The sequence below is a fragment of the Balaenoptera physalus genome (assembly GCF_965194825.1).
Source record: "Balaenoptera physalus genome assembly, chromosome: X".
Taxonomy (NCBI): Eukaryota; Metazoa; Chordata; class Mammalia; order Artiodactyla; family Balaenopteridae; genus Balaenoptera; species Balaenoptera physalus.
In genome coordinates this window covers 108,658,748-108,686,361 of record NC_138903.1, presented here as the reverse complement: position 1 = coordinate 108,686,361, position 27,614 = coordinate 108,658,748, and the positions used below count along the sequence as shown (strand labels likewise).

At 34.9% G+C, this 27,614-nt stretch overlaps 1 protein-coding gene across 6 annotated transcripts in view; it reads right to left on the bottom strand.

Moving 5' to 3' along the window:
• Nucleotides 1-2,286: 2,286 nt before the first annotated feature.
• The window catches only part of STAG2 (STAG2 cohesin complex component), a 117,977-nt gene continuing 92,649 nt past the window's right edge, over nucleotides 2,287-27,614 (bottom strand). For 5 of the 6 annotated variants that reach the window (XM_082446800.1, XM_082446803.1, XM_082446801.1 and 2 more), the window contains 10 exons: nucleotides 25,758-25,897; nucleotides 24,189-24,290; nucleotides 22,022-22,170; nucleotides 20,279-20,407; nucleotides 16,413-16,636; nucleotides 13,476-13,665; nucleotides 13,275-13,385; nucleotides 9,738-9,864; nucleotides 8,681-8,758; nucleotides 2,287-4,208 (listed from right to left, as the gene is read on the bottom strand). In XM_082446800.1, coding sequence (XP_082302926.1) covers nucleotides 4,185-4,208; nucleotides 8,681-8,758; nucleotides 9,738-9,864; nucleotides 13,275-13,385; nucleotides 13,476-13,665; nucleotides 16,413-16,636; nucleotides 20,279-20,407; nucleotides 22,022-22,170; nucleotides 24,189-24,290; nucleotides 25,758-25,897 — 1,274 coding nt within the window. In that variant the 3' untranslated portion in view covers nucleotides 2,287-4,184. The remainder of the gene's footprint in view (nucleotides 4,209-8,680; nucleotides 8,759-9,737; nucleotides 9,865-13,274; nucleotides 13,386-13,475; nucleotides 13,666-16,412; nucleotides 16,637-20,278; nucleotides 20,408-22,021; nucleotides 22,171-24,188; nucleotides 24,291-25,757; nucleotides 25,898-27,614) is intronic. The other variant, XM_082446804.1, reaches the window with a different exon arrangement.

The following is a 27,614-nucleotide window of genomic DNA, read 5'->3' as shown; positions in this document are numbered from 1 at the left end:
TCTGCACCCCAACGCCCAGCAGAACTGTAATTAACTTGAAAACAAAATCTGTCTTCTTGGTCTCAGCAGCTGGCACAAGGCTAGGCACACAGTAGACAGTAAGATTTGTTGACCTGAAGTGATGCTTAGTGAACTCATCTCCTAGTTTCCTTATAATCAAAGACCTTGGCTCATTTTCTTTTGCTGACTCATTACAGCTCCCAAAATAATCTATCTGACCTGGAATTCATCCATGTGAATCCTTACAAGTTCCCTTTTTGGCAAGATTTTGAAGACATCCCTTCTGGTTAATCCTACTCCTCTTCCCCAGTCTCTCAACTTTAACAACTATTAACTAGGGCTTCCCTGGTGGTGCAGTGGTTGAGAATCCGCCTGCCAATGCAGGGGACACGGGTTCGAGCCCTGGTCTGGGAGGATCCCACATGCTGCGGAGCAACTGGGCCCGTGAGCCACAACTACTGAGCCTGCGCATCTGGAGCCTGTGCTCCGCAACAAGAGAGGCCGCGATAGTGAGAGGCCCGCGCACCGCGATGAAGAGTGGCCCCCACTTGCCGCAACTGGAGAAAGCCCTCGCACAGAAACGAAGACCCAACACAGCCAAAAATAAATAAGTAAATTAAAAAAAAAATTAAAAAAAAAAAAAAAACTATTAACTAGTAACTATCGATGGGCTCAGGGCTCAGATTTAATTTATATTCTTTACAGAAGCCAGCTGGATAGATATTAAGGACTATGTTGACTCATACTACTCAATTCTATAGCCACCTGGACCCCTTAAAGATGCTCCATTTCCTCACCATGGCACAATGAATATGTGCCATTTTATCTTTATGCAATTATCTATGTAATCCTTATGTATCAAATAGTTTCAATACTGCCAGGACTTAATGCAGCCAGACTGTCTGGGCTTGAGTGCCAACCGCATCACCTACTAGCCATATAACCTTGCCCAAGGTGTTTTAACTTTTTTGTGCTTCATTTTCCTCACTGCCTCCTGATTAAAAAAAAAAAAAAGTCGAGGGGAGGGACAGGGGTGGTGTAGGGGAGGGGGGATGATAATAACATGTTTCACCTGTTGTCATGAGCCTTATTAGTAAGTTACTGCATGTAAACCAAACAGTGCCCAGCTTTTAGCTGTCATTTAGTATGTTCAGTTCCACATCACCAATGGCAGAAGACTGGGCTTATAATATCTACAAAGTAGCCTAAACGACCAGTGTGCCAGTGTTACATTGATATAAATCATTTTTTAAGAGTACAATGCAGGGTGGTGACTATAGTTACCACCTGTATTGTATATGTGAATGTTGCTAAGAGAGTAGATCTTAAATGTTCTCACCATATACACAAAAAATGGTAATTATATGAGGTGGCAGATGTGTTAACTAATCTTTGTGGTAATAATTTCACAATATATGCATGTATCAAATATTCACGTTGTACACTTTAAACTTACACAATGTTATATGTTAATTACATTTCAATAAAGCTGGGGAAAAATGGGGAAAAAAAAAAGGGTACAATGCAGGGAACTCCCTGGCGGTCCAGTGGTTAGGACTCGGTGCTCTCACTGCCATGGCCTGGGTTCAATCCCTGGCCAGGGAACTAAGACCCCACAAGCTGCGTGGCGCGGCCAAAAATTTTTTTAAATATTAAAAAAATTAAAGAGTACAACGCAAATCTTAACACTTTGAAGACTAAGAGTTTTCAATAAGAATTCAATTAGTAAATTCTTTTTCAATTATGGGCTTTCACTCACCTCCAAGCATCAGTCCCTTATCTAAGGGAGGTTTTACACACACACAAACTCTTTCTCTCTCTCACTCTCTAGCTCAGCACACCCTGCTGGTTTCCTTCCTAGCACTTATTACAAGTTTAATTATTTTATTTGATGCTTTCCTTATTTGTTTGCCACACTAGATCTATGAGGGAGGGGCCCTGTCTATCTTGTTCACTACTAGATCTCTAACACATGCCTTAGCATATAGCGGGCATACTCAAATGTATCCTGGATGAACAATGCAGATATTTTAAAGAGCGTTTAACTCATACCAGATAAAAATTAAAGTAATAATGGTCACAGGTTTCTATTTTAAAGTAATAACCCAATTAGGGATTTAGTCTCATTTAAAAAAACATACGATTTATTAAAAATATAAAATGGCAATGCTTTCTATAAATTATTCCCACCCAAACATGTTAAAAGATATGATAACAGGTACACTTTCTAAACCATTTATAGCCACCCTCCTCCTTCAATTACAAAAGATAAAACATACAACATACTGTAGGTTTATTTTTATTCAAAAAGTTACTGTCTCAAGACATAAATACAAATCAGAAAACAGTACAATTAGGACAATAGAATGTGGAGGACAACAGGTTAGAGTAATATATAAAACATTTTTAGCTGGTTGAAAACAAAGCTGTAAGAACTGCTTTCACAAAGAAGTACTCCTTTCAAGAGTGAGAAAAAAAATCAACTTAGGTTTAAAATCATATATACAGTCCTCTCAGCAGTTCTAGTAAATGCAGTGGTGTGAAAAACAACATAGGCAATACTTTTTTGCACATAACAATATTTGTTGATGGAAAATCTGTTAGACAAGTCTGATTTCATTTGTTATTAACCATGATTTAATAAAATAATTGTATTTTATCATGATCTTTAGCTAACCTATGGTTTTTGGCTACCACAGCCCAATGCTTGTTGATTTCTGACTCTAAGAACTGGAAGCCTTTTGGTATTCACCCATCTGAAGATATTCTTGTATTGCAAGCATATTAAGGCATGGAATGATTAAAATAATATACCTCAAGAACTGAGAGACGACTGACAAAAGATAGATACACATGTAATATAAGTTAATATTTTGTTTTAAACGATGTCTAGCTGCCTAAGCCTCGCAAAATGAGTTGATGTCAAAATGGCAAGTAGCCACTTTCTGTTTTAAACTAATTTGTGAAAGGACATAAAATGAAGTTTAAAGCTTAGCTTTCAAAGAATATTATGGGTTATGAATTCTATTATCCCATCTAATTTACATACAGAGGAAATGTACTGTAACCTGTTAGAAGTATCTTTAACCTGAAGACTGCTTGCAAAGACAGATAGATAAAACAATATAAAATACAAATTTAAAAATCATTTTAAAGCATGAACACTCATGCTTTTCTATTTTTAAACATTGTTAAACTTTCAATATATTTCTGAAACCTCATAATTTTAAGTTGGAATTTAAAAGTAAGAAAAAACTAAACAAACTGCGCAATTATAAAATCAGCACCAATTTATATATATATATAATTTTATTTAAAATTTAGATCCCTATTCCCACACTCTAATAAGCTGTATAATTTTTGTTTAGAATTTTTCTGCAAACATACTACAATAAGCTTCTTTTATTTGGAGACAAAATACAGTGGCACTACTGGAAGGAATATCACAACATTACATTTTTATCTTAAAGGACAAGCAAACTTTCAGGGTTGATAATGGGATAAGCATGTTTGAGACTGGTTACCTTCTGGCAGTTCACTGCATCTGGGTATTTCTGAAAAGTATAGAGAAGCTCTTGGATTTTAAAAATATCTTAAAATACATTTTAGATGAAAAAATTGTAAAAGTTCTGCTTATAAGTTTACTTTTCTCCACAATTACAATATTTTAAAAGAAAGCTTTGTTGATTGATGTTTCAAGCATTTAAATTTAGAATGCTAAAAACAATTCTATCCTATAATTTCAGGGTAGGGGAATAAATTCATCCTTAACTTTGTTTCTTGGATGTAAACAAAAATCCAGCAGAGGTCATCATTACTTAGTACACCCAGTAAATAAATGTGAGAGGATTCATGTCTGTACCAAATGCCTCTTCAGATTGTTATATTTTCTTTAAAAAAAGCATGAAATAATTGATTCAAAAGCCAACTAACAGCGCATAAATAAAATATTTACTTTCTAAGAAAAACTGTAGCTTATCATCAAATTGTTTACTTGTCCTTTACTTTTTTCAGGCAAACAAAACTGCCCCTCAAATGCACTTGATCTTGGTAAGTATAAGCACGTCATATTCTCCTTAGAGAAAAATCTGTACAGAATTTCACTGTATCTACCACACTTTATTTTAAAATTTCCTCTTCCACTTAGAAAATGACTTCACCACAGATTTAATTGTGTACTGGTATTAAAACATTGACACCCCAAGAACCTAATGAGAGAGAGGAAAAAAAATCTTGTTAAAATTGTCATTCATTTCTTTGTAAAATATATTACATTGATACTTGGTAATATTAAGTTTAATAACATGCTAAAAATCACTTTGAAAAATTCCCCTCTCCTCAGATATATAATTCTAAAATTGTAATTACCATTAACATATAATGAAATAACATCAGGCCTAATCACAATGCTACTTACCTCACGAATATAACTAAAAGCAAAGATCATGTCTCATTTATATGTTTATACACACCCCTAATGCCTAGATAATGCCCTGAACATAGGCACCCGACATCTGTTGAATGAACAAATGAATGTGCTTCTTGACATACACTTCTGGCACAAGATGTATGGCAAACTCAGTCATTTGCACTGTGAAGTGGTTATAGTTTTTAAAAAGGCATTTGAACATGCAGACCAAAAACATCCTAAAACAATATAAATATGTAGAAAACAGGAAGCTTTCTGAGTGAATGAACAGGACTACAAATTTTAAGAAATCAAATAAGTAAGGTAAAATCTGAGCAAACAAAGTTATATTGATGCTTTTCATTACATTTCAGTTGGGAAAAGAATGTTAAGTAAAATCTAATAATTACTTGTCACTAACTTAAAAAAGTAAAAGCAGGTAATAAATGGAGCAACTCCCTCTCGTTCATTAAATAAGATATAACCTTCAGTTGTATATACTAAAAGTTAGGCTCTTCAATTAAAATTCCAGCACTTACTATGACAATTAAGTAATATTTTAAAATACTATAATAAACTAGTAAAAAACTGATATTAAAGTCAGAGGTAATGAGCTAAGACTGAGATTACGAAGGGCTATTACTTGTAAATTATTAAACCTCACTTTAACAAAAGTCATAGAACTCATGAATTGTTCTGATCTGAATTGAAGGAATTGTGTATTTTCAGACCAGAAAACAAAGATCTATCTCATTGCAGGCTCACTGTAGTAAATTATCAAGTAAAGTGTTTGGAATCCCCAGTAATGAAAGCAATAGAGAATTAATGTACCCCATTTCTTACCTGTCATCCACCAAAACCACCACCACTACTCACCCCTTGCCCGCCCCCACCCAAGTTTCAGGGTTCTCCTTTTTTGGTTAGAGTCAGAATTTGGGTGATTAGAATGTTTCCACCAAAGAGGCCTAGGTGATACGTGATGTTTAAAGATCCCTTCTAGCCATAACACTCTGTGACTCTGGGTAAAGGAAGATCTAATGGTGAATGAAAGGATAAAATCTTAATTAGCAATTTTAGTGTAGAGTGTGGCATGAAGATGAACTCAAGTTCTTTCCAAACCAAGTGCCTACCTAGAAATGGCCTGAACAGGTTTTTTTTTGTTTTCTCCTGTGTTTGTACAGACTAGGTTATAAGTAGATTCTTCTATTAGAACAGTTAAATTAGCTCAATTATACCAAATCCTTCTTTTACCAATTTTATACTACAGATAATTCTAATAAGTGTCTCAACACAGAAGAATGATATTAGTGATACTTATTCTCTTTCTGTGCTAACATAAGCTACACCTGTTTCTGGTGTTAACATTAATGACCACTTAAGCATATACTTTAAAAGTACCAATAGCAAGCTTTGGTGTGTTGAGACAATACTGGCCCACTAGTAGCAGAAAGCAACCACTGGCACAATGGGATAAACCAATGGTGACACTGTTTCCAAATATGAAACTAAATAAATCATAAATCTAGAATGTTGTATATATGCAACCCCAAACTGATCTGCTCAGAGTTTTCATATTACCACTTCTGAATTACATGGATAACATGTTACGAAAAACACATTTAGGATTTATTTAGTATCTATACTAGGATGCTAGTATCTATAGTAAGATGCTTTGGGTTACTTCAGTTAAAATTAGAGAATCTTAGAACTGAGTATAAAAGGATTTAAAGTCCCAATTTTACTATTGTTTTGATGACTCATTTATCATAGGCTTGAGTAAAAACAGACGTAAGCTATTGTAGAAAAGCAAATGCAGATTTTTACATTTAAAAATTTCTATTATTCCACTTCTTAAGTTATTGTTGAGATAATGAGGTAAAGTTTAATGTATACTTTAAAACAAACTAGTATTAACTTAAATATTTATACATGGTCAAAGACAGCTAAAGATACCTGCACTTTTAAAGATATTGAGCACTCAGTTATGTGACTGCTGCCATCATGTGGTAACACTATAAAACTACAGGTACAGACGCATGTGCTCATTTTCCCAATTTTCGGAGAAGCAGCAAAACTATCCTCTTAGTTATAACATATTCAATAAACACAAGAATGCCAAAATTTTTCTATAAATAACAAATAATTATTAGGTCCCTATCTTTGGCCTCACTCAGATTATAGTTTTCCCTAAATGTTAAATGTCAAAAATGTACACACATTTACATTGCTGTTCAACTACTGTAGTAACCTGAAGTGAAGAGCACCTTTTTGCAAATCTAGTAAGAGACTAAGGAAACAAATGCCTACAGTTTTCCTGACTTTAGATGAACACATGAAAAAATAAGGAGATCTCTGCCCACATCAATTTTGACTACAGTTAATCATTCCAATTTCTAAAATATTTTTCTTGGTATTTCTTCCACAGTAGAGGCAGCATGAGATTTTTAAATCAAAAGGAAATCAGGTCAAATTACTACTCTGACACTAAGTTGTATAAAGTTGTATAACTCTGAGCAAGTCACTGAACCACCTCTTCAGTCCAATTTTCTTGAGTGTAAAAGTGGGATCCCACCACCTTTCTTACAAGGTTGCTGATTAGATCAAACTAAATCATGCCTAGCATAGTGTCAGGCACAAAAGTTTTCAAATACTAGCTTCCATCCCTTTTCACCTCAAAGTGATAGTACAGTTGGACTAGAATACAAACCCCTTGAGAGCAGGGGGAGCATCTTATTCATTTTAGTACCAATTTCCAACTCGATAAACTGCGGAATTAATGCATTTCATCATATCTGCTTGAAAAGATCCTCTTTTATTCCTCATCACAATCACTACCTAAATGTTTTATTTAACCAACTGGAAGGTACATACTGCTAGATTATAAGGGAAACCACATACTTCAATAGGCACTTAAACTACAGACTTAAGGGTAGGCCTAGGTCACCTAGATTACTCAAATTACGGTCTTGTTAGAGATGCAGAATGTCAGGCCACACTTCGGACCTACTAAAGCAGAACCTACATTTTAATAAGATCTCCAGATGATTCATATGCACCTTAGAGATTGAGAAACACTGGTTTAAAGGATCCCAAGGTGGCTTGTCCAAAGATTTCTATACCCGCTGATCTATGAAATATTTGTCTTTTAGCTCAAATAGCTGGCCTTATTAATATAAATATGTTAGCATGAGTTAGTTTGTCAAAATTCTTCCAAGAGCTATCTGAAAGCAGATATGAGGCAAGAAGAGGGCAAGGAGAGAATGGCAGAGATAGGGGCACAGAAGGCAGGCCTCAGAGGATGATACAACAGTCACATGAGGCAGGAGGTGTTAGAAAGAAGGAGCATAAATGGGTAGACACTGAAAAGTGAGATAGAAGGGCACTTAACCGATTTATTAATTTGACAAGTAAAACTAAACACCTACTAAGATAGGCAAAACTCAAAATGAATAAACTCTTCACTGCCTGGAGTTCAGTCTATTGAGTGAAGTGTAATATCTTATTTCACTACACCAATCTGGTAGTTATCAAAATAGAAGTATATACAAAGTGTTATGGGAACTGAGAATAAAGTATCTATCTAAAAAGGTTAGGAAAAACTCCGCAGGTAATGTCCAAACTGACTACTGAAGAAAGAATTCACTACGAGGAAAAGGAAAGGGGCAATTCTGACAGAGAGAAAAGCTTTTACAAGGTCATGGAGTCATGAAAGAGCATAGTGTGTCTGAGAGAAACTATAAGATTTGAACCAAGGCATTCTCAGGGAGAACATGGTAAAAGGGACTGATAGAAGAAACAGAATTGACAATACCTAGCAATAACCAATTATCTCAATCCCCTTATCTTTATTACCAAAGCCTCTGTTCAAGTTCTATTTTTCACCATGCCTTCATATTATGATTATGACTATTATGATTATTTTTCTTCTCATTCATCCTATCCAAGGAAATCTTTCTGAAACACAATTCTGATCATGCCGCTCCCTCATTCAAAATCCTTCAATACGTAACTCAAGCCTACAGGAAAAGTCCAAATTCCTTAACATATCACGTCCCAGTTGGCCAGGGATTCAAAGGCACTTTGAATCTGTTACCACCACTGCATAACCCCTCCCCAACCCTACCCCGAAATCCTTCCTGCCTGCCTCTTTTCCTCCTGTCCAGTTGTTTTTATCCATTCTCAATGTATCGTCCCAGCTCTTCAACCTCAGACTTAGGGACTGCCTATTACTTTTGATTTTATAATCTTGAGGCATATTTAAATTAAACCTACTGATTCATCCATAATTGAAGCTGGATCAAAGAAATCAGGCTTAAGTTCTGTTCTCTCTCGTCTGTTCTTTGATGGTGGCTAAGGGAGAAAAAAGGAAGTTAGTTGACAATTGTCATATCTATAATAAGCCAAATAGTAACTGAAAATATTGAAATTATCACTAAGTGTTCACATGGTCCATGTAATTGCAATTGTACCCTACAATATTTCAAATTCTATATATTCAAACTACAGACTGTTTAAACATGCAAAACCAATTCATTCATGGAAAATTATTCTGAAAGATGAAAACTGGAAAACCAATTTTTTTGTTTTACTTTAAAAATGTCTCTCTCAACTTTCCTTTCAAGATACCGAATTACGCTATTCTGAAGAGAAGCCATATTTAATTATTTCTTCCCTTTAAGGAGAATACACCAAGGTATACTGAGAAATGGAATCAGAAGACCTGGCTTATAATGAATCTCAGCTTTACTGCTTACTAGTTTTGTCTCCTTGGATAGGCTGTCTAAGCTTCAATATCCTCAATGCTTTCAACCTACCTCACAAAGCTGAATGAGCTGTGTGGCAAAATGAAATATGTACAAGCATTCTGTATACAATAAAGCCCTAATTGTATACATGATGTAATTATCAAAGAATATATCCTCATATATATTAAATTTCCAAGTATTTTACTTTATTATCTGATATGGAAGTTGATCTCAATAACAGGGTAGATCATATTAACAATGTATTATTCTGATAATGGTAAAAAGATGGCAAATTATAAGGTGATATTATACTTAGTATACTATTAAGCAAAAAAAATCCTTTAAATCTATGTATTCCTAAATTAATCTGAAAGTTCATCATCTTAAATTAGGTCCTAACACCCCCCACTAACCTCACCCTCTTCCTCAATCCCTTCTCACGTATCTAAACTCCTGGCAACTATTTTATTTAAGAATTTTGCAAAACTTACTTTTCATAGCAAGTATTTCTCTCCTCTAGTAAATATCCAACTTAATTTCCAAAAAATCTAAATAGAAAATCCTACAGAATCATTGTATCTTACCAAGTCTATATCCATGGTGTCGAAATCCATCCCCTCATTAAGATCTTCAATCCTCCCTTCTGAGGACATCATAACATCTTCAACAATTGGCTCCTCATCATCTTCCATTAGGCTTGTACCACGCCGACTAGAGAAATACAAAACAAAGTCAAGATCTGAACCAAAGTTGTGACTATTAATATATTGGCAGCAACTATGTGGCTCTGTCTATTCAAGTGTAATGGAAAATGATGGAATTAAAGGTCAGGGAAAATGATTAGGCATTGATCATGTCATCAATGATGTCAAAACCCCAATGTTCACTTGTCTAAAAATGCTAAGGAGTTATGTTTTTTCGATATTACTTCAATATATTTAGCTTGATAGTTCTGATATCCCATTTAGAAGCTCAATGAGAATTTCCCACATGGGAACAGACAAGATACCTCAAATCCTTTTTGAAAGTAGGCAGGGTACAAATTAATAAACAAGTATAAAACAGAGACCAAAGAAATGGCATTTTCAGAATACATATATTTTCATGAACATATAATGTTAATTTTACCCATCACTCACTCACTCACTCAGTACCTAAAATGTACCAGGCACTCACTCACTCATTCACACAGTGCCTACTATGTGCCAGGCTTCTACTGTGTCCTATGGATGCAAAATAAAAGATGAATAAGACATGGTTCCTGCCCTCAAGGAGCTCACAGTCTACTCTGGGAAACAGAGATAATTAATTATGACAAAGTGTGATAAATATTTCAAGAGAAATATGCCTTTAGTGTTATAAAGATATACTGAAAGAGGAGATTAATTCTCCTTCAGGAAGAAATGAGCAACATTTATGCTGAAACTTGCATTCTGTATCCTATAAAACTCAAAACTGAGACATATATAGAAAAGTAAAATAAAAATTAAGACCAAAAATTCTGTTATCACATTATTAAAAGGAAAAAACTCAAATTTCAAGTTCACAAATTAGCCCAGATCAGCATAAAAGAGTCAACAAAATAGTGAAATTGAGGGTGACTTCTTATTCCCCAGTTTGGCTAACATTTCCTTCTTTTCTCACTCATTTAAAGATTCCACCTCAAAAATCAATTATTTATTGAATGCTTGCTTACAATTTACACGATACCATGTTGAGTCTTAAAAGATAAAGATAGCAAGACGTGATGTCTAGTCCAGGCTACCTGGACAAATATGTTGACAATGGTCCCTATTTCCCAAGAGTTCTGGATAGTAAGTGACAATTTTACTATATTTGGTGGAGGCAACTGTGAAGGGGATATGTGTGCTTTGGGGACCACATATTATAGAAAAACAGAAATTCATTCAGCACTTCATTTGAAGTATAAGAAAGATATATGTGATACAAACTATGAGAGAGAGAGGGAGGGAGAATTTGGAAGTGTTTTCAGTTATAGGGCAGATACCATTACAGAACAATTGTTGTAAAACAAAAATATTTTAAAGTCTCAGGCAATAGAACACTTATGGTACAACAACCAAAAGGATCTTCTGGTAATAATTATTTAACTGGGATAATTTCTTAGTCACCTGAGGAAGTTTATCTCTAAGAAGAATTAAAACTAACTACAAACATTGTATCTATATGAGACGATGGATGTTCACTAAACTTATTGTGGTCATCATTTCAGGACGTATGTAAGTCACATCATTATGCTGTGCATCTTAAACTTATACAGTGCTGTATGTCAATTTTATCTCCATAAAACTTGAAGAAAAAAAGTTAATCCATCAATCTACAAACAAAAGAATAATGATAAATGGTACTGAGTAATGAGATGCTGTGGAAGATCTTGGGCACCAGTGGGAAAGTTTTCAGGGGAGACATTAAGGACCAAATGATTGCATGGCAGAATTCTGAAGTGTTTGGACTGGTGACTGGTCAGAAGCTAAGAAATCACTTGTTGAATTCAGCGTGAAATAAGAACATATATTAAAGGGAATGTGGCTATAGAAACAGAATAGGGGACAGAATCAAGGGATAGTATAGAGAATGAACATATTAGACATACTCGGATCAGAATCTATAGATGTGATAAAGTATACCTTGTCTGTAGAGGTTCTTAACACCACTACAGATAACTAAAGTGAATTTAAATAGACTACCACTCATGTGGTAAATGATCATTTCTTAAGAAATATAGGTAAAATTCTCATCATTCAAAAACCAATAAAATGAAACAAAATATAAATTTAAAAAAGAAGGTAACAATTATTATCTCCCAGCATTAAAACATATACCACATTATGTTACAAATACAAAGCTTTCAAACTAAAAACTTAATCAGAATCATCAGATCTTCCCCCTTTGTACCCGTCATCTAAAGACTGCTTATATGCCATTTCTTTTGGAGCCAAAGCTAATAAAGATTTATAAAACTCTCATACAGATTCCAGTAAAAACAAGTATTTGAAAATTAAACTACAATTTTTTTTTAGCATTGGACATTTACTCATTCAATGAACATTTACTTAGTACTTTTTAATGTGCTGAGCACTAACAGGAAACGAAAGTAGTCCCTATTAAGTGGTACAAACTATTATGTATAAAATAAGCTACAAGGATATATTGTACAACACAGGGAAATGCCAATATTTTATAATAACTATAAATGGAGTATAACCTTAAAACCTGTGAATCACTAAACTGTACACCTGTAACTTATATAATATTGTACATCAACTATACTTCAATTAAAAAAAGAGAAAGAAAGAGGTCCCTGCCCTTAAGGAGCTCACAGTCTAGAGAAAGGGACAAATTCATAAACAAATTACAATACAATGTGGTAAGTGCTATAAGAAATAGGAGTATACATAGTGTTATGGGAGCATAGATGACACCACAGCTTCACATAAGGTGACACCTGAGCTTGTTCTTTTATGATGATTTTACCAGTTGCCAGGGAATAGGATATGATACTAAAATGTAGGCAGGGGCCATATTTAGAAAGATCTTGCATGCCATGAGCTAAGGAGTTTGAACTGTATCTTGCAGGCAATGGGGATCCATGGAAAGGTTTTAAGGAAAAGAGTTACATTATCAGATTTTTATTCTAGAACAGCAATTCTTGATGGCAGTGTGAATGATGGAGTGGTGGTGAGGGGAGTGAGGGAAGGGGTTGGTGAGAGGATAAATGGGAGATTTGAGGGAAGAAAACAAGTTAGAAAGCTAATATAATAGTTCAGGTGAGAGATGAGGGCCTGAACTAAGGTAGGGATCAATTAAGATGTAACAAAACTGAATTTTTAGCTATAGTTCTGTGTACCAAAATAAACAAGGATTCATATTTAAACTTTTCCAACAGATCAACCTACGATCAGTCCTTTAGCTAACTAGTTAATATTTAACTTTAAAAGTTTTTTTTTTTCTGTTGGAAAGACCAATTTTTAGTTCCTTGATTATTTCAGCTTAGTTACTCTAGAGAGTTTGCTGAAATTTTTAGATAAGGCACACATTAAAATATGTTAAAATGAATTAGTGAACTTCCTGTACTCAGACAATAAGGCACTCTCACTTACATGGCATGCTGAAGATTAGTTCGCAGTTTAACATAGCTCATTGCTGCTCTCTCCTGCTGTTGCCTTGCTTCCTCTTGTTGTCTTTGAGCTAACATCCATGTTACCTGCGTGCTTCAAGGAGAATTTTATTCTTCTTTTAACTTAACTTTTTTCTATGTAATTAATAAAGTTATAGTACAGAAAATGATCAAATGTACTTACTTATAATCAAGAGGAGTTTGATGATGTTCAGTCTGCATTGGATAGACACTCATGAAACTGTCCTCAGGTCGTAATCTTTTAGGCTCTCTCATAATTGTTGAGGTGAGTTGTGGTGTCTGCATCATAACTGGGGTGTGCAGTGTTTGTTCTCTGCTTAGCCACATACTGTCACTACTACTGCTTTCTTCAGCTGAGAAAGAAAATTAACAGCAATGAAGTTCAGTCACTAATTTTGATTAACCAAGTGTCTGATACAATGTGTTCAGGTCAAAAAACATCTGTTTGCTTTCCACATGCTAGAGCTTGGAACAGAAGGATACAAAGGTATGTAAGGTGCAGTCCCTGCCATGCCTTTACAGCCTAGATGTGGAAAAAGAAAACACAGGCAATTATAACACAGTGTGGTAAGTGCTAAAAGAGAGGGAAGCACACGTAGAATGGGAACAATGAGAGGGATCAGAGCCAGCTACCCAGAAGTTACTTCTGACTAGAGTAGATACTGTGTGGACTGTGAAGTCTCCTAGGCAGGGGGGAGGACATAAGCAAAAGCACCGAGGCATGAAACAACAATGACTGAACCATACTAATTTGCTGATATTCAGCAATTTTTGACCTGCAAAAATGGTAATTTCATATGGTTCAAACTAAGAGTTTAGTACTCCTGGAGTAGGCAGCAAAAGGTAAGGCTGAATAAAGAGACAGGTATCAATTTATGCAAAGTCTTATAAGCTGTGCTAAGGTGACAGGAACTACTGCTGAAGGTTTTACGGGAAGCAATGTGGTGAGTTACATGTTTTAGACAAAGTATGTAGTGGTAGTGTGGAGGGTGGACTTAAGAATATAAAGACTAGTAAGCAAACAGGCCACTTAGGAGGTTAACTGTGTAGACCAGGTGAGTTAGAGGTTCAGAACGTTTTAAAATTTATAGTGGCATGCAGGGAATACATCTTTTAATTTGATAACTTTTCTATTTAAAAAAAGGAAATTTTGGGCTTCCCTGGTGGCGCAGTGGTTGAGAATCTGCCTGCCGATGCAGGGGACACGGGTTCGAGCCCTGGTCTGGGAAGATCCCACATGCCACGGAGCAACTGGGCCCGTGAGCCACAACTACTGAGCCTGCGCGTCTGGAGCCTGTGCTCCGCAACAAGAGAGGCCGCGATAGTGAGTGGCCCCCGCTTGCCACAACTAGACAAAGCCCTAGCACAGAAACGAAGACCCAACACAGCCAAAAATAAAAATAAATAAATAAATTTAAAAAACAAAAACAAACAAACAAACAAAAAACTCCTTTAAAAAAAGGAAATTTTATTTTAACTTGCTATCAAGCCCTAACTATTTTAACTGGTCAGGGACACTGTAAGAGATATTTCTCCACAGACTGGGATATTGGGACTATATGATCAATCAAGTCCAAATCTAAGTTACAAGTTTAAGTTACAAGTTACAAGTTTATGCATTTATATTATTGGACAAAAAGTACTAAAACCATTAATCCATGTGGCAATTTAACAATATGGCCCCTAAAAAAATAAATAAAATTAAAATATGGCCCCCAAATCTTTGACACTCCTCACATTAACAGGTGGGGGATGATGTCCCATTCCCTTGAATCTGTGCCCTGTGATTGCTTGGTCCATAGAATATGATGGAAGTTATGCTATGCCAATTCCTGGCCTTAAGAAAATGGCAGCTTCCAGAGTTCTTGTCTCTTGAGACAGTTGCTCTTGGAGCCCAGTCACATGCTGTGAGGAAGCCAAATAGCCACATGGAAAGGACATGTGTAAGGTGGTCCTGGCAGACAATCCCGCTGAGGTCCCAGCTGACAGCCAGTATCAGATACATCTGTAAATGCAGACGCCTCCATATGATTCCAGTCACCAGCCTTTGAGTATTCCTAGCAGAAGCACCAGACATCATGTCCCTGCTATGTCATAAGTTTTGGGGGTAGTTTGTTACTCAGGAATAACAGCTGGAGCAAATTTTGGCAACTATGCTAATTTGTTTAAAGTTTCCTAAGGAGAGGAAAAAAGTTCCCAGACCCATTTTGAACCAACCCTGGAGTACTAAGAGTCCAAGAGATTCAAGTGTCATAATGTATTCTTAACCCTAAGATTATAGACAGCAACTTATATTTCTATCAAGTTCTTTATGATTAATGCTCTTCTTCATAGAAATTCAAAAGTTGGGACCTCTCTGAATCTGTTGCACCACTTAAACTAGATGATTTGATCTCTTAGGTAATGATTAGCTCTAAAATATTGAGTCCATATCCCTATACATAGAGTATAGTGCAGTGATTTAAAAGCAGGTGCTCTAGGGCTTCCCTGGTGGCGCAGTGGTTGAGAATCTGCCTGCCAATGCAGGGGACACGGGTTCGAGCCCTGGTCTGGGAGGATCCCGCGTGCCGCGGAGTGGCTGGGCCCGTGAGCCACAATTGCTAAGCCTGCGCGTCTGGAGCCTGTGCTCCGCAACAAGAGAGGCCGCGATGGTGAGAGGCCCGCGCACCGCGATGAAGAGTGGCCCCCGCTTGCCGCAGCTAGAGAGGACCCTCGCACAGAGATGGAGACCCAGCACAGCCATAAATAAATAAATAAAATTAAATTAAATTAAAAAAAAAAAAAGCAGGTGCTCTAGAGTGAGACTGCCTGGCTCTGCTGCTTAATATCGGTGTGACCTTAGGGAAAAGTTACTTAACTTCTCTGTACCAGCTTTCACATTTGAAAAATGAGTATGCACCTAAAGAGTTGTAAGAACTGCATTTATGTATGTAAAATGCTTAGAACATGTACACATAATTGGAGGACACATTGTTCAAGATATTATTTAACAACACATATCTCAAATTTAAAAATAAGGTGACCCTTAATGACAATTCAGTCATTAAGGTTTACGGTAAACATAAAGGACAAATATAAAGAGAATAAACTATATTCTTACTGAGTGCAAGCTGCATGCCTTCAACCACTTTCCGTTTTCCTGTAGATGGCTTTGATTTTTTACTCCGCACAGTTGACCCCCGACTGCTGATTCCACTAATGACTGACATGGTGTCATCATCACCACCAGCTAGCAAAGAATTTCGGTATGACATCAGTGGAAGCCACACATCTTCTCTTCGGAGTGACATCTGAAAGGTCATGAACTTTTCCAAGTAAACATACCTTAAAAAGGAGTAGAAACCATTAGCTTTGATACATTAAATTGACATAGCTTTTTTTTTCCTTTTTGTTTATTCCTATAGGCTCACACACTATATAATGGAACACACAATGATTTAATGAGAGTTAAATAAAAAGTAAATTAGAATGAAAATAATGGTTGATGGGTCTACATTTCCTCAAAGCATACAGTAACAATTGAAGGATTATTAGTGTTCTCTTTCTCGAGACGTCTCTGTTCTATCCTAACTTTTACAAGTCCTCTGTTAGAAGAACAAACCTGAGTCATATTTCTGGAAAGAGAATTGGATTTAAAAATTACACAACTTGGGTTCTAGTCCCAGTTCTACCAACCCCTAGCTGTGTGAGCATAGGCATATTACTTCACTACTCAATGTAAGACTCATCAGTACATTGATGAACAATTTTGTCTCTATCAAGATTCTCACATTAAATGAAATAATTCATAGCATTTCAGCTTATTACTTGTTGAGCATCTATGTCCCCAGGCAATGGGGATAGATACAAAGGTCAATCAGATATGGTCCCTACCTGCACAATATTTTCAGCCTGATGGAAGTCATACATCTACCCTTGGATTCAAGTATCACAAGGATTTTATGACTTATATATAATATAGCAATCAAAAATCAACTAACATTTGTGTGACTACTGTGTACTAGGCATTTTCCTCTTGGGTTCTTTAACTTTACTCTTACAGTCTTGTGAGGGAGACATTCTCCCCATCTGACAGATAAGGAGAGAAAGGATAAGAAAAGTTAAGTAATATATCCATGGTCATAAAAATGAGAAAGCAGTATAACCATGATTCAAATCCCAGGCTTTTGACACTAAGAGTTCAGTGCTTTATTGTGTAAATTATGCTTCACACAAGTTTCATCAACTAACTGTAAAGTGCAAACCAAATTTTGCTGTCATAATAATGGCTAATTCGAATCAATTCAGAATTACCAGTTTTGAACACCATAAGAGAAAGGATAGGAGAGATGAGTTACAAACATACTGCTTAGTGTTAGTTGTATATATTGTAAATATATTTCAGCTACACACAGTAGTACAGTACGCATCAAAGTGTGGTCTGGAAGTTGGCTATTAGTCTGAGAACTTACCAGCCTGACACAAGATGTGCAGTCTGAGCCAAAATATACTCACTAGTTGAGAGATTTACAACTATGTATCCACCACAAAGCTTAACAGAACATTCCAGATAAGCAGCCCTCCCTGATGCTATTTCCCTTTGTCCTCTTTCCAGCCACAGAGGTTGCCATTAACCTGAACTTGTTATTTTTTGTCCCCATTTGTAATGTTTTAATACCTACTTGTCTGTAAACATCATAGCACCATTTTGTACTTAGCTTTTTGAACTCAACATTATAATTTTAAAATCTAACCATTTTGGAAGAGTGACGTCAGCTAACACTATGGTGGCAATCATTTTCCAATAATGTAAGTGTATCAAATCAACATGTTGTACACCTCAAACTTACACAGTATTATATGTCAACTATATCTCAATGAAGTCAGAAAAAAATTTTTTTTAAGATGAACGAGATCTGAGGGTCTAATGTATAACATGGTGGCTACAGTTGATGATACTGGGTACTTAAATAGTACCATATAATTGAAATTTGCTAAAAGAGTAGAGCTTAAGTGTTCTGATCAAAAAAATGGTAAATATGTGAGGTGATAAATATGTTAATTAACTTGATTATGGGAATCCTTCCACAATGTATATGAAATCATCACGTTGTACACTTTAAATATATTACAATTTTATGTGTCAATTACAGCTCAATAAACTTGAAAAAATTTTTTAAGATTTTAAAAGCAGATCAATTGGATTGTGTGAATCTTATTTCAATCCCAATTCAATCAAATAAAAGTCATTGATGACATCTGATACTAGAAATTTGAACAATGGGTTTTTAATGAAATTAAGGAATTGTGTTTACTTTTTAAAAATCTAACCATTTTGACCACTGTATAGTATTCCATTGTATATTAATCTATTGATACCATTTTCTAGTTGACAGATGTTTAGTCAGTTTTGAGTTTTTCCCTATTCAAACAATGCAACAGTCAAATACTTTAATAGTTATCCTTCTACACATGTGTAAGAGTTCCCCTAGGGTATCTACCTATGAATGGAATTACTGGATCATGAGGTAGGGAGAATCTTAAACTTTACTAGACATTGCCAAATATCTCCAAAGTGGTCTTGTACCAATTTACTCTGCCACCAGCAATGTATAAAAGCCTCTATTGCTCCACATCCTTGGCAATACTTGGTATTATCAGACGTCTTAAGTTTTGCTAATATGCTAAGTGAGAAATGTTTGTCTTTATTGTTTTAATTTTTATTTCTCTAATTAATAGTGTCAATGCAATTTTGGGGGGGGCGGGGGGGGGGGGCGCACTGCACAGCTTGTGGAACCTTAGTCCCCTGACCAGGGATTGAACCCAGACCCTTGGCACTGAAAGTGTGGTGTCCTAACCACTGGACCACCAGGTAATTCCTCAATGCAATTTTTAACTGGGATAAATTTATACATAATAAAATGCACAGAAATTAACAGTAAAGTTGGATCAGTTTTGCAAATGAATGCAGCCATGTAGCCCATACACCTATCAAGATACAGGACATTCCCATGACCCTACAGAGTACCCTGTATCCCTTTTCCCATTCAGTCTCCCCAACCCCAAGAAGTTAACCACTATTGTGATTTCTATCACCGTTTTGTCTGCTTTAGAATTTCATATAATATCTATACAATGTTTTCTTTTCAAAGACTTTTTTGACGTGGACCATTTTTAAAGTCTTTATTGAATTTGTTACAATACTGCTTCTTTTTTATGTTTTGGTTTTTTGGCCGCGAGGCATGTGGGATCTTAGCTCCCCAACCAGGGACTGAACCTGCACCCCCGGCAGTGGAAGGTGAAGTCTTAACCACTGGACCACCAGGAAGTCCCCAAGATCTATACAATCTTTAAAAGCAAAATACTGGTGGGCTTTCAGAAGACATTACCTATGAGTTATTCATATTCTTCTGTCTTTTTATACCTCAAAGCCCGGGGTTGGGGGGTGGGGGTGGAAGAGATGAAAGAAGATTTTGAGACTTTAATTCCATTTGTTGGGCTCTCTTAGAACGTAAGTCACCATTTTAGAAGACCAAACCATAAAAGTATCCTGTTTAAATGGCCTGTTGAGAACAGGACTTGTAGTTAAAGTACAAAGATAAAAGAGGGGGACTTCTACTTTCCAGTGTAGTCACGGCTCAGGACACAGACTAAGATGCTCCTGATGGATCAGTGATATTATTATCTGTTAAATGCTCCTTCCTTAGTTAGGCTGAGCCAAGAACTCAAATAGGAATACACAAAGTATTCCAGTTACACCTCTAAAGCCACAACTACACTGTAAGGGGAACTCACAGAATTAAAATGGAGTATTATGCATAAAACAGTTATAATCCTTAAATTATAAAATTTCTGAAGTATAAAGTTTTTTGTGCATTAATGCAATCCTACAAATCTAATCTAATCTGAGAGGGAAACCGAGCATAACAATTAATCTTTAAGAATTCCAAAACAAAATTAAATAGAGTATTTCTAGCAAATACATACACTGTTCTTTTGTCTTGTCGAAGTAGTTTAGAAGAAAATTCACTGAGAATATCAAGAAATGCCAAATTTAAAGGTGGATGGCTCTCTCCTTGTGGATTAGGCTCTTTAAAAGCAAATTCTATGCCATCTCTGCAACAAAAACAACAACAAAAAAAGACAAATATTTAAAGGACTACAATACAAAATTGAATAACTTAGGGAATTTCTCTATACTTTCATCCCACTACTAAGATGTTTCCCTTGTCATGCATTTAATCTGAGGAATAGAGAGAATAAGGAGGCTATAGTGCGAGAATGAGCAAATATATTTACATTTGATGCCACTTTTGCTGTTTGTTTTGGTTTTTATTTTTATTTTTTGGCGGGGGTGGGGGGAGTGGGGGGCATGCTGCGCCACGTAGCTTGCAGGATCTTAGTTCCCCGACCAGGGACTGAACCCTCGCCCCAGCAGTGAAAGCGCCAAGTCCTAACCACTGGACTGCCAGGGAATTCCCAACTGTTACTTTCTTTAAAACAAAACAGACACACACATACACACACCAGCTGGTCTTTATTTAAAATGTGGTTTGGTATATCTACATTCTCTCCTCAGTTCTCTTTTCCATAGAAAATAACCCAAATCCTTTCACATAATGATCAGTACATTTTCTATATTTTTCAAGACACAAAGGAGATCAACTATAACACACAGGATCAACTTAAAAATAATGACTCAAGACTATCTGTAATGACCCACTGAAGAGTAAAGTTTAAAAATTAAACTCCACTCAGGGCCCACTTTATATTTATTTAACAATAAATACCTCTATTAATCAAGACAACTACCCAACATTATATATATATATGAAGTAAATAATATATTACTTCTCAAAATAATTACTACATGTGTGGTCCTTAAATATTACCTAAAATTCTCATCCAAAGTATTAAAAGGCATAAAAAGAAATTTGAGACTTTTAGAGCAAAGTGAAAAGGAGAGAGTAAATTAAAGTTGAGGAAGGTATAGGACTAACAAAGAGCAGAACAATTTCTGAAGGGAGACATTTAACACTTCATAATTAAGTAAGCAACAGGAATTTTAAAAAGACACAAAACAGAGCTTTCAATGAAACAGAGCCCAAGCCTCTTGATTTCTCCAAAGGCAAGGCTCTTTATCCACAATAAAGACATAAAGGGTATTAATAACCACATGTTGGTTATGTTAGAGCTCTAAAATATACTTAAAAGTATAATTGATCACTAAATTACATGCCTAAAATAAAATCAGATGATTTCCAATTTTGATAAGGCAAAGAAAACATGCAGACAAAATAAAGATTGTGGCTCAAAACAAGAGAAAAGGTCACTACAAAATAGAGAACAGAACCAGAAACAGAAAACTTGAAACAAAGAAATCAAATCTCAAAAAATTATCTACCCAGCAAGAGAGATTATGACAAAAACTGTTAAGAGAGATTCTATAATACCTGATGAATATATGTTGCTTTTCTTCACGTAATTTATAAAGATTTCGTATGGTTTTAATTAAAGCAAAGACTTTTCTATAAAAGGTGTTTTAGTCCCAATTCATGTGTTAACAGAGATAGCACTATAACTGGTTCTTAAGAAAGGAGACATGCCACAGATTTGTAAACAAGTAATAAAGCATCAATTGAACTTGGTTATTCTAAACAAAGGAGCAAGATACAAAAAAAACTTCATGATTAACAAACAGAAGAGCTGAATAAAATATTTGGAAATTACTTGTGTAGCATAGCAATGGCCTCTCTCGTTTTCAACTGATCGAGTCCAAAAGTTAAAGCAAAACGTCGAGCAAGTTCTTTTATGCCGCTGAATGTTGAGGATGACCTATCAAAATTATAGCCATTTTCCTGTATCATTTCATTAAAAAGCTGTTTGGAAAGAAAGAAAGCACGTTAAAGTTTTTTAATAACTATGGATTATTAACATCTAATTTAAAAATACTACATTTTATATTTAAAATATACTTGATGTTCTATAAATAAGGCATTGTACTTCATTCTAAAACATGGATTTTTAAAAACATGATACAAATGACCAAAATTGTAGCACTTCATATATTCAGACTAGAGGTAGTTATTGACATTAGAAACTCCTTAGATTAGTTATGACAGAATTCTTTTCTGCCGGTATTAACTGGATATTAAAATAGCATATAAAAATATAAAGAAAAAGGAAACCAACTAACAACTATGCTCTTATTGACATTTAAATGATGGATGTTCACATCAAGAACTTTCATCATAAAGCAAAACAAAATACAATCTTTCAACTATCAAGCTGCCAAGATTTTTAACAGATAATGGCTACTACTTAAGAATACAGTGCAATGGGCGCTGATCTGCTGGGAACATAAACTGAGATAACCTTTCTTTCTACAGAGCAATCTGGCAATGTGTAGTGAAAGCTTTAGAATTTTCATGCCCTTTGAGTAAGTAATTGTTATTATCAGACTTTATCCAAAAGGAATGATAACAGTAATATTTGTATACAATACATAAATACAAAAATGTTTGTCTTAGTGCTATTTATAATGGCAAGAATTGTAAAAAACCTCAACATCAAACGAGAAGAGATCTTGGTTAAATTATAGTCCTTCTATAAAATGGAATACTACACAGTCATTAAAAATGCAGAGGAAAGTATTTAACGGCATGAAAGTGTTCAGGATTTATTAATAGGAAAAATTCAGGATTTCAAGACAATGCACAATATGATTTTTTATTTTTGTAAAATAAGATTTCATGTAGGCATAAAAAAGATTAGGAAGGTAAAAATTAAAACATTGTTAAGTGAAAAAAATTAAGGATAAGTTGTATTTTTTCTAGTTTTCCTATATTTTCTAAACTTTCTACAGCAAACAGCTATTATTTTACAGCAAAAGTTATTTAAATGCTGCCTTTAAAACCTTTAAAATTCTATTAATTTTAATAAAGAATATCAAAATATGCAAATGAAATTAAGAACTTTCATACCTAGATCTCTAAAAAGCAAGAAAGTTTATCAAAGTGAAATGGGTTGGGTTATGTTCTGCATGCATTTGGTCTCTACAGACAAAAGTATACAAAGCAAATGATTTTTGCCTAATTAAACATGCCTTGACACTGCCAAAATGAAAATGACTGGTGCATCTTGATTATAAGGTTGATAAATGCTCATTAAAATACATGTGCAAATGTACAAAGAATAAAGTAAAATTCACCTGAAACCTACCAAAGCAAGTTAACCACAGCTAACATTTTGGTGATTATTTTTTCCAAATAGGTACACAGAGATGTGCACAATTTTATAGAGATGCTATACTGCAATCTTTTTTTTATTCTCAAACTATATATTGTAGAGATCTTTACAAATTAATGAATACAGACCTACACCAATTTTAAGCGCTACACAATGGCCACTGCAGAGAAATACTACACAATATATTCATCTAATATCCTATTGACAGGCATTTGGATTATTTTCTAATTTCTTGCTATTATAAATAACTTTGCAATGTATAATCTTCTACACTCATTTTTGCAAACTTATCCTATTTACCACTGTGGATGAACTTCTAAAAGTAGAATTGCTGCCTCAAATGGCATACACATTATAAATTTTGACATATATTGCCAAACTGCCTGCCAGGAAGGTTGAACCGATATACCTTCCTGACAGAACCTGTTTCTCCCATACCTTAGGTAGCCACCTAAGGTTTTGCCAATCTTGCCAGTCTCAAAGCAAAAAATGATCTCACTTGTACAATGTCTACTAGTGAGATTGAGTATTTTTCATTTCCACTTTCATGAACTGTCTATTGCATCCTTTGCCCAGTTTTCAACTGTTACCTTGAAAACTATTAAGTGCTTATTTTGTTAGCCTAAACCTGGTACTCTTCATGTCTTACCTGTTGCAAACTGAGAATAAGGGTCTTTGCACACTGAATTTTGTCTATCTGCCTTGTTTTACTCATTGTTTCTTTGATGATATCGCCATAGTCATTATAATACTAGAAAAGAAATTTGTACAAATTAGGCCTTTGTCTCTTAAAACTATTGGACAATAAGACTAATTTTAGGTTAGTCACATAAGCATATCACAAGAATGTTATTTGGCTAGAATTATGCCTTCAAAGACACGAAAGAATGTTACTAAAACTTCATTATAATCTTTAAACACATAATCCCTAACATCAGTAAATTCAGAAACATCAGACAGTTAAGATCTAATCACATTAAGCTCCACAGTTGGTTTTAAGGAGGTATATTGTTTAACAATAATTAAGTTATACAGATTTTCAGAAATAAAACAAAGGACAGAAACAAAGTTCTTGTGCTCTTTGTGAACTATTAAGACAATGAATGTAATCAGTTACGTTCATAACTTATTCATTGCTAATGGCATGTAGTTCATGAGCAGTTTCCAAATTTATTGATTTGGCTTATAGAAACTAACAGCCTGTTAACAACATTTAAAAGAAAACTTACTGTATCTGGCATTTACATTACACACTGCACAGGAATTTTTTTTCTAATTTAAGATCTTGTTTCAAAATGCATACATTAACAACTACCAGAGATAACAGGATAACCATGCCCCTATATGACTAACAAAATTGACTTTAATCTAGAATACCTAAGTCTAAAAGTTTAAAATGTGCAAAATGACTTCAAAAACAACCTTAGTTTAAAAAAAAAAATCTAACAAGTATCAGGCCAAATAACTTAAGTTCCAAAGTACTTTATTAATGGTTCTATCATATAGGAAAGTATTCTGAAGAGAGAATTAACTAGGTTTTGATAAATGTATTACATATTTTATCCTGTAAAAGCAAAAGCTTAAAAAATGTTTACATTTATAATTAGATTTTACTTGAAAAAGGATTACAGAAAAATCATCACACCGTATTTAGTCACATTCTGTTAGTACAATCAACAATATCCTTTCTACTACTACTTAAAAGTTAAAGAATCTCACATATATTTATGACAATTTGTGAATAACCCACTGTGACTCAAATCAGATTTTCAGAGCTTAAGGAACCTAAGCTATCACAGTGGAACAGATGAAGAAACGCAGGACACAAAAGGTATTGAATTACTCGAGGTCACAAGCTGCATAGCAACCAAGCCAAAACTGTATTATCTAGTTCTCTGACTCCTAAACACTTTTTTATGTTACATCAAGCAGGGGAGGGACACCATCCTGCTGTTTTAAACTAAATCACAAAAGCAATTTCTATTAGTGACAGTTAACCTAAGACAAGCTGTTTGTAATATTCCAAACACAAATGAACTCAATAAACCCAAAATGTCCATTAATGGAGGATCGGAGATATGAGAAAATTTACTGAAAATGTTAAATATTTCAAGAGATTTCTTTTACACTAGAAAAGTAATTTACTATTAAAAAATTCAATGGCAACCAAACATAAAAGCGACGTGAAAATATCTCGCTATCCATTTTTCAACTTTACCTTCATATACTGCTTAAAGATATCTGCAGCTGTATTCATCTCCACCACAGTATATACAATTAGCTTACAAAATGCTGCAAGTAAATTTCTCCTTTTGTGCAGAGCTTCAATTTTACTGGCTTCATCTTCCTGCTGACCATCTGGGGAAAAAGGTTTCCAACGTTAAGCCATCTGTATTTTACTTCAGCCTTATGCGTGTGTGTGTGTGCGCGCGCGCGTGCGTGTGTATGTGTGTGTGTGTGTATATCAAATTCAATATAAAACATCTTTATTTTGGAGAATTTGAAAAATTAGGGAAAAAACATTTAAATAAAATAAAAATTATAATCACTCAATATCTTCATGAATGACCAGCCCACTTATTCCAATACACAAAATTTTTGTGACGTCAAATCAGAAGGCTGTTTAGTGAACATGGAACAGGAACAAGTGGAGTGAGTGAGAGGAACTGATGTTTAGTGAAATCAGGCTAAGCTTGCCTAACACATTAATCTACTTCCCTAGCAGGATAGTTTGACGATGAGACCTGCATATTCAGTATCTGCTGGGTAAGGCTCTTTCTTCCCTAGGGGCAGACAACCTCAGAAATTCTCCTATCCCTTCTAAAGATGACCCCACCCAACCTCAAACCCAACTTTTATTGACAGATACTTCCTTTATACATATTACAGATATTCAGTTAGACTGGCCTAGAAACCATTCTGTCTTTTTAAGGTAACTTCACATATATCTGCTCTGATCCATTATGTGAGATCTTGATATTCAGTTATCAAAGGGACAAAATTATTTCCAAATTCACAGTTGAGAAAGCTGGATTACAGCCTCCAAGTATTGCCAAAGGATTTTCAAATTATTTGATACTGTGCATAAAATTGTAATGAAGCCTTTTACATAAAAAGCTATGCAAAGAATTTTCCTCTTGACAAATTTTACAAATGAAATTACTTACATAAAAAATACTGTGTATAAAATAAGAACTCTTTTTAAACAAGTATTTATTTCACCCTGTCTCTGATAATCCTTGATAACTGCTAGTAAGTAAAAACCAAATTTTAAGAATAGGAATTTAAGACAGACCATCCGAAAAGTTTCTGTTATCAAAAGTGCCTATTCCAGAATGCCAAAGTCATTTGCTTAGACACCTAAAACGTACTGTTCATTCTTTTAAAAGAGTACACTGAACATACAAGCTAACTTTTTCTTAATGACTCTGTGATTATAATGGATTTCTATACAATATTGTTTCCAATCATTGTTTGGTACTGTTCTCAGGAACTAGAGGGATACAGACTTATTCCCCCTACAGACTAAGTTACCCAGATATTAAGAGTTTTTTGAGCCCTGATTTTTAGGTTTCTTCACTTCTTACTTATCAAAAATTAGCCACCGTTTTCTCTTGTGGGGATTAAAGAATGTTAGAGAAGTGTCTAACACACTGGGCCTTTCACAATGTCAGTTACCATTATTATTATGTGTTGCCAGTGCCTCTAGAAGCATTCCCTATTTTATTCTCCCCTTCTAGTCTGATGTGGGCTAACAAATCAAATAACCATGGGTCTACAATACCAGGGGTTAGATGAGTATGAAAAGCAATGGAAACTATCATATGCAGCTGGTGGGAGGATAAAATAATAAAACCACTTTGGAAAATAATTTGGCAACTTGTGGTCAAGTTTAAGATGCACACAGACTATGTAATCTAGCAATGCCACTCAGGTATACAGGCACACCTCGGAGATATTGCAGGTTTGATTAGACCACTGCAATAAAGGGAATACTACAATGAGTCACATGAATTTTTTGGTTTCCCAGTTCATATAAAAGTTCTGTTTACACTATACTGTAGTCTTACAAAGT